Source organism: Cicer arietinum, chromosome 5, assembly GCF_000331145.2.
Source record: "Cicer arietinum cultivar CDC Frontier isolate Library 1 chromosome 5, Cicar.CDCFrontier_v2.0, whole genome shotgun sequence".
NCBI classification, from domain to species: domain Eukaryota; kingdom Viridiplantae; phylum Streptophyta; class Magnoliopsida; order Fabales; family Fabaceae; genus Cicer; species Cicer arietinum.
In genome coordinates, this window is record NC_021164.2 from 77,702,545 (window position 1) to 77,711,545 (window position 9,001).

At 27.1% G+C, this 9,001-nt stretch overlaps 1 protein-coding gene across 1 annotated transcript; it reads right to left on the reverse strand.

Annotated features, from left to right (window-relative positions):
- Positions 1-528: 528 nt before the first annotated feature.
- On the reverse strand, positions 529-2,050 carry LOC101494284 (ornithine decarboxylase-like). The gene has a single exon (XM_004500845.4). The coding sequence runs from the start codon at positions 1,968-1,970 to the stop codon at positions 687-689; it is 1,284 nt and encodes a 427-aa protein (XP_004500902.1). The 5' UTR covers positions 1,971-2,050; the 3' UTR covers positions 529-686.
- Between the last annotated feature and the right edge of the window lie 6,951 nt (positions 2,051-9,001).

Consider the following 9,001-nt stretch of genomic DNA (forward strand, 5'->3'; position numbering starts at 1 on the left):
CAAAATTTTCAAATCATTTTTATTTGTTATAATATTCTTTAAGTTTAAATCGTAACTATTTTCTTATTACTCTCTACAAAACGACTTACTTGATAAATGCTAAAAAAAAACTATTTATTTCTCTATCTTCTCCTCCTTCAAAAGTCTTTCCTTTTTTTTTCCTCCAAATTCTCAAACAAAGAATTAAATTTCTTCAATTATAAATATTAGATACTAGTATAAATGATGTTGTCATATAATAATTTACCCATTAGCAAAACAAAATTGTCCCAAAACGAATGACTATGTATTTTTTTTTAAATGTATTATTTAATTAATATTATTTAAATTATTTTTGATTTAGTCCTTTTTACTATATATCTGAGACATTAATAATACATCAATATATATCAAAAGTCATTTGATAAATATAATATTTTTTATTTCACGTATAGAATTTTTTTAATATGTTCGAAATGATCAAGTGATTCGATCATTATATAATTGAAAAAAAAATAATTTAAAGATAAAAGTGATTAATATTTATAATTTTAAGTGAACAAAATGCAACATTCTAAAAGTACAAATACATAATTCCAAATATCAAAAGATACAAATATTGGCAAATGAGAAAATTGAAAGTGACAATGATTACAAGAAAATGAGACTAATAAAAAAAACGACATAAAGTAAGGAATATTTATTGATCAGAAGTTGGTTTCTTCTCGTGGAACAGGAGTTGAACATGCAAGGTAGATATTCTTAGCTGAGGAACTAAACCCATTGAAATTGGTCCCAGAAGAAAGTGTATAAGCACCCATATTCTGAAACACAAGCCAATCGTTTACCTCAAGTTCAGGTAGCTCGTACTCTTTAAGAACCGTATCAACTGAATCACAAGTGGGCCCAAAAACAGTTGAAGCATAACTTTTTGTGTCTCTAACGTTTTTCTCATGTTTTGAACTAAACCTCATTGGCGTGCAACTCACAATAGCAAAATCAAACATAATGTTATTCAGAGTTCCATAAATTCCATCATCAATCCAATACTCCTTCAATTCACCTCTAACGCGCTTTCCAATAATTTTTGTTGCTAATGTAAATGACGTTTCCGCAAAGTAACGACCGGGTTCACCAATAACAACAAGATCCTCGTCGTTACCAAAATATGTTTTAATCGCATCGTTCACATTAAGAGCAGCTACATCAAATTTTGTTCCAGACGTGAATCCTCCACCTATGTTTAGGATTTTCATTTTAGGCATTCCGAGTAGTGAAGCCGTTTCAAAAACATTTTTAGCCAACGCGATGGCTCCATGGTAAGCCATCGCGTTGCCTCCTCCACTACCTATGTGGAACGACACGCCAATTACTTTAAGCCCTGCCACGTCAGCAGCTTTAAGAAGCTCAGGAACTTCTTCGACCAGCGCTCCGTATTTGAGTCCCAAACACGACCTTGCGCCGCTATCTTCTTGTGGCTTGATACGTAGAACCAATTCACATTTTGGGTGCCATTTTTTTATTTTATCAATTTCTCCAACGGAATCGTAGGTTGTTATGTTTACACCGACATTTGCGGCGTATTTAATGTGTGACTCGGATTTACACGGGTTAGCGTAAATGATTCTATCGGGTGAAACACCGAGTGATAAAACGGCTTCAATTTCGGCTCGGCTAGCGCAGTCGAAATTGGAGCCGAGTGAAGCTAGTGTACCAATGAGTGAAAGATTTGGGTTACACTTAACGGCGTAATAAGGTTTAACGGTTGGAAGTTTAGTGGTCCATTTGGTCATGAGGTCCATTAGGACCCTTAAATCAAGGACACTGAATGGTGAGTCAATTTGGGATGATTTGTTTTTAATAATGGATTGAATGAAATGAGAGATAGTAATTTCGGGGGGCAAAGTTGTGACTTTTTTGCCTTTCACTCCTGAAGCGCCAAAAATGGACTTCAAGTTGGTATGGGATTCTTCGACTACTAGAGTAGGCATTTATGTTTATTATTATAACAAAGTTATAGAAAAGGAGAAGCAATGTGGAATTATAATTGAATTGGTTGTTGGAGAATGATCAAATAAGGATCCTATATATATACACAGCTCATATGTGAAATCCCGCCAGCGTCACGTGAAGCATGAGCTCGCATTGCCGCATATTATACAAAAATGTTCCATAAATACTTATACATCTACACAACGCTTAAAAAGAGAAAGAAAGAGACTAATATAATAGATATAATGTATTAGTAATGTGATGAGAAAATAGATAAAATAAAATAAAATGTTAAATACATATAACAAAAATAAGGACAAACTAATTACATGGTTGTATATTATACTATACTAGTCCTGAGTTATTTACTAATAATAATATTAGCTCTTTTTATTACTCCTTATGTCTCTTGACTAGAGAAGAACCATTTGTAAATAAAATTTGTCTTAAAATATACAATTCTTTTATTTTTTAATTAATATTTCTTATATCATTTTTAATGTAATATTTTTATTATACATTTATGATGTTAATAATACATCAATATTTAATAAAAACAATTTAATAAAAATTATATCATTTTTTTTATTTTAATATTTTTTTAGTATATATAAACATAAATATAAAATATGTGATCACGAATTAATAATTGATTGGGTGTTGGAGAACGCATTAATTATAATCATATACAGTATACACATTACTACACATCTAATTAGTTGGGAAAACCGGAACGATTACACATACTTGAAATCCCATTGAGTATACACATTACTCCACTGAAATTAATAACTATCGTGTTAGGTATTCAATGTTAAATCTAAATACAATATATAATTAAATTTGATATTTTAAATTACAATATACATTTTTTAAACCGCACAATTAAGATCGTACAGTGAGAATGTTTCCGATTGCATAAAACTATTGTTAATGATGATTTTGATTCTATTATTCCTTCTAATTTTATTTTATTTTTAAAAATGCAGATTTCACTGCGCCTCGTGAAGCACGAGAGTAGGGGCGTATACATTATTATAATGATTCGTGCAACAATATATACAATATTATATGTGACCGAAAGCAACAACCCAATTATCTTTGTTTTCTAGGAACCACAGTCAACACGTAAATTAAGAATAATTAATATTTTACTCCTAATCGTATTTTATTACTGCCTTGATAGAAATTATTTTTTACATAAATTTGGAAATTAATAACGTATTTTTATACTGTTTTATAAAAAATTTATTGTTTTTTATGTCACATCCCACTTATTATCATATTTTTAAATAACATAATTGTTTTAATAATTACTCTCTCAAAAATGTAGCTCTGACTACTTATTAATCAAGACCCTTATCGGAAAATAAATTGAACTTTAATATTTATAAAGAGAAATACTTTTTATTTTATAAATTATTTTTATGTTTCGTAAAAATGAAGTTTAATATAAAAATTTAATACTGTATCTAATGCTTATTAAAAAATATTTGTTGAGAATGTTGAATTCCTTAAATAATGGTAGATTATTTTCTTACTATCAAGTGGGGAAAAGAATCATGGAGGGAATACGATTGTGATTTGTTTTTCTCGTGGTGGTAGGTAGATAGCTAATAAAGGAATTATGCGGCGAACGAGACTGTCAGCAAGATTCTATTTTTCCTTCAAAATAATATATCTACTAATTTATTTCATTGGTTTATTGTGCTATTTGATCCTCTTAATATATGATACATATGATTTTAATCTTTATAAAATATTAAATTTGCCATAAATATGATTGTTTGGATTATGACACCCCATTTTTTATAATGAGTATAAATTAGAACTAGAACAACAAGGGTGTAATACTTTAATTAAAAGTAAATAACATATCTGCAAAAGGATGGAAAAAATAACATATTGCATGAAATTTAATATCGAGGAAAACGAGACAGGGAGTGGCAATCAAATGAAGAATGAGAAATGTATTTATGATTCTCTTTGATTTCTTTAGAAACAAATTTATTTTATTTTTCTATTTTTTATTTAAAAATTGTTTTAATTTTTTATTAATAAAAATGTAAGTAAATAATAAAAAAAATTATTATTCCACTTCACCACAAGTTTTTTTCCGTGCTAATATCACGTCATCTTTTAAAAATATCAAAATTCATCAAGAGTTTAAAAAATAAAAAATATCAAGTTACATAAATAGAATATAAAAAAAGTATTTTATAAGAACTAAAATCATATTTTTTCTATATTACAGGACCCAAAGCACAATAAACATATCTTTATTTATTATTAGTATATTTATTATTACCATTAATTAAAGGTGAAAGATGGTAACTTGGAAGTAATATATGCAATATAAACTATTAGTATTACATTAAAATTTAAAGGGTACTTTATTTTAAGACAATATCTTTTACAAATAGATCACTCAATGATATACGAATTGAGTATATATGAAGGATCCTGAGTTTGGGGAACAACTAACTCTAACTGAGAGAAAACAAAAAAAACACTTAATAACGACCTATTTCAGATCGAGCTACCGTATCAAAAAAGTTTATGTTACTTAAAAATCGAGATTAGTGGTAGTTTATAAATACTCATACTCCTCAATTCCCCGATGCGTCTTTTCATAAAGGAAAAATTGTGAGAGCTTACACAAGACCTATAACGGACAATATACCTAAAAAATATGGTGTTGTAGACTTGAGATTGAAAGAATAGCCTCATTTGTTGGAATCAAACACACTGAGAAGTTTTAGCACACACAAGGGTTGAAAAACTCTTTAGTCACTTAGCCTTGACTTGGGAGATACAATCTTGATACATCAAAATAGTCTCAGATTATTTGAGAATCGAAGCTAAAGGTAGATTATAAATACTTACACTAATCAGTTTATTGATATACCTTTTCACAAAAGATAAAAATCATGAGAACTCAAACAAAATTAAAAACAGACAATAACTCAAAAATATGGTGTTGCGTACTTTAGGTCGTAACATTTAAAATAAATAGTAGTAAATGAGATATATTGAGTTAACATAAAGATAATTTGTAAGTAATTGATACTTTTATTAATCTATGTTATTTATTAGTAAGGTCGTTGTTACATTTCTTGCAAGAAAGGCATTAGGCAAAGATATCCCATTTATCCTCCTCCTTTTTGTCAGGTAGAAGAGGTGCTCGTTAAATTGGTTAATGATGAAAATATATCTTTGATTCACAATTGATGATTCTAAAAATACTTTGATTTCCTATTATGTTTATTAGGAATGCAGATGATTTTTTTGGTTTTTTTAAAGGGACTCGCGTGAATATTTTGGTCAAATCATTAAACCCAGTAAATCTACTTTTTACATTGGGTCTATTTCTAGTAGAAAAACATCTTAATTGATGAAATTTTGAAGGTTTTTTATGGACATAATTTCTTTCATTTATTGAAGTGTTTCTATGTTTAAAGAGAAATCTAAAATTATGCATCTTAATCTAATTCCAAATAGAATCATAGCTAAATCAAAAAAAAGTGATCTCTTGAAAATATTTATCTTTTCTCAATTTATAAGAGAGTTAAGTTGGTTAAGACAATTGTTCCTTACATATTAATTTATACTTTCTTGATTTATTCTTGGCATGTTAGTCTTATTAATGAGGTTGATAAATGAGCTATAAATGTTCTATTATTCGAAAAACATAGTAGTTGACAATTACGGATTGGCGACGCCAATAGAAATACTTCAAAATACACAACATTACATTTGTTTAGTTGTATCCACAATTTAAAATTATGATATATACAATTATTACCTTATCTCTAAATTTAAATATCTAATTGGCTTGATAAAAAAGAGATGGTGACACCAAATTACGACCGGAATGGATACAATGTGTTGTTTTTCAGATTCATTCGCTTGTAGTCTTTCTATCGGAATGGAATCAATATCTTATAAGCTTTTCCTTTTCTTCACAAGACAATATCCAATATTCTAACAGCTCAGAGCATATCAATGGGAAAATATATAAATACTTTGAATAATTATAAAGTACGTTCGTTGAGGTGTCTTTTTATATTAATTATCGAAATAGTTTATCCAATCATATCAGATATAATTTATTTTGATTCCTGAATATGTAACTTTTGTAGAAAAGATAAAAGGCTTAATTATAACATGATGCAATGCACCAGTTGTGTATTTATTTATATGCTTTTAACTATTATTAAAAATACATTATTTATTTGCATTGTTATTAAGTTAAAACCATCAATTTATTAAAAAATATTTAATTTTACTCATTATTAATTTTAAAGTCATACATATAAACATAAATTATTGTAACTTTTCAAAAATATAAACCATTTTAGTGTATGCTAATTACTATTCTACACTTGTAAAGTACACTAATTATTATTCAAAAATAAAATATAAGTAAAATTTGTAATTAAAAAATTAATATATTTGATCTTAATTTAAAATGTGATACATCAACTTTTCAATTATTATATTAATTTATATTTAATTTTGAAAGTAGTAATAGATAAAAATTATATATGTATTTTTAATAACTAAGTTTCTAGACTCTGAATTCAATTTAATACTAGAATAATTTCTTGTACGATTTTATTGGTCTATTAAGAACATCTCCAACGGTAGTCAAATAAGTTCGTTTGTCTTCAGTTTTTTGCGAGTTTTGTGTCAATCTGTCATCACGGTATTCTCTAGAAGAAACAGTACTTTCATAATTTAATAATAATAAAATTATAATCGTTACATTTTTTATTAATTTATTAATAATAATAAATTTATTACGGTTGGATGACCTTATTTAATGAATCTATGTTGAATTTACCGTTGGAGTAAAAAACAAATGAATTACTTCAAAATGATGTGACACAGGAAATCCTACTTAATGAATCCATGTTGAGTTCACAGTTGAATATGTTTTATAAAAATACTAACCAACCTCTAATAGTTGCTCGATCCACCTCTCCTAACTCAAAATATCCTAGGCTTTAGTAAAAAAATAAACTCATAAATTCATACCTTCTTTTTATTCTTCTTTTATTAGAGATGGATAATTTAGACTTTTTTAGGCCTCAAATTATCATTAGAATTTTTTTTTCTTTCTAAATAGATGGCTTCCACTTAAAATTACTGTTATTTTATATTTTTTTGTTGTAATTTTATTGTCTGAATGCAACGCTTTCTAATTTTTTTGTCTTAGTGCGATATTTTTTAATATTTTTGTTTGTGTTACACTTTTTAGTTTTCACATCTTAGTGCGACACTTTTTGTCGTTTTTATACAATTTTTGTTTTGATTCAGATTGAGAGAGTAACTTTAATCAATTTCATATTTCATTCAATAATTTTAACGTCGTCAACGTTACAAATTCGAAGATAGTTATTTCAGACACTTGAATTTTGTCGTATTTGTAGGCATATTTCTATTTTATACTATGTTATCATTTTACACTATTAATTCGATGTTGTGAGTTTATTATAGATTCATCATTTTTATTTTTAACAAATTTAAATTTGTATTACATTATTCTACGATTTGAACTAATAAGTATAATTTCTTGTAGTAAAAAAAAATATTAACCAACCTCAGAATATGAATTTATCTTTTATGGATATAGTTAAGATAGAAAATTATATCTCACGAAAATATGTTCTTTTTTGTTTGTTTTTACCGGAGAAAACAATTTTCAACTTATTAAAAATACACAAGTTTTGTCTAAAATAAAATACATGGGAGTTGTTAAAAATGGGATCAAGTCAAATAGTTTTAATAGATCTTTAATTTTTTGACAAAAGTTTGAGAGATATTTATTTAATACAACTTGTGTGAGATTTAGAAGTAGTTAAACCGTTTCCTATGTAATAAATCGATTACCATTAACGACAATGGATAGAAAATATAATCGGTAATTATTATTTATTTATATTTTGGACCCGTAAATATAACATCTTAATATTTTGAATAAGAATGTGATATCTAATTCATTTTATGCGATTGTTTTTAGAGGTGAAAGGTTCCAATAACGAACCCTTAATTCGAATTGAGAAATCTTGCATTTACAATTGACTCTCACCATGTCAATGAATATCTCAGCTTAGTGAATGATAATTTCTCATTGCATTTCCTTTACCACCACATTCCCCACTAATTTGTGTAGTGCTCTTTTTACGTATAGGGGAGAAAAATACATCATTGTACAAAGCTTCAATCATTTTTTCTATTTTATTTTAAAAAAAAAATAATATAAAATTAGTCAATATTTTCCAAAATACTATATTGGTCATTGATTTTATTTTTACCCATTAAGCCTATATCCAACTTAATGTAGTCAACATTGCCTTGAAACATTTGTAAAGTACTTTCTTCAGTTTCAAGAAATAATCCAGTCAGTAACATTGAATCTACATACCAAATGAAGATGATAGATTATAGCCGTTAAAAAGAAACTAAATTGTTAATAGAAGTTAGTAGAGAGGGTAAGTTACCTTTCAATTATGATGATTTAACTCTAAGGCTCTATGAACACAAGCAAGAGAAAGCCAAATAGTGAAATAAAACAAATGCAAAAATCATTACCTTTTTCTGTTTAATTTGTTATTAGGTTAGTGACATCATTTAGGATCCATCTTAGTTTGTTAGATTTTTATGCTTATCTTATCTATGCTATATATTGTGTAAACACTTATGTTTTCATTAATTATGATTGAGGTTATTCAGTCATTCCATTCTCTCTCCCAAATTGGTAATTTGATAAATATTCAACCGTAGCTAATAAAGAACTTGGAAACTTATTTTAACACATTGAGGTAATAAACTGATATTACATTTAATCAATTACTGTATAGTATTGACTCTAAAATTAAGTAAATGTATTTTGTTCTATCATCTTCCATTAGCCAAGACAGATTCAATTAAATGTATATAATAAAATTCTTATTTGATTTGTATCATCAATCGACTTTAGTTTCCATATATATATAATCAGAAGGAAGAAATGCAATAACTTGCC

Excerpts from the sequence above, each read along its gene's own strand:
- LOC101494284 (XM_004500845.4), bottom strand. The coding sequence starts at position 1,970 with ATGCCTACTCTAGTAGTCGAAGAATCCCATACCAACTTGAAGTCCATT.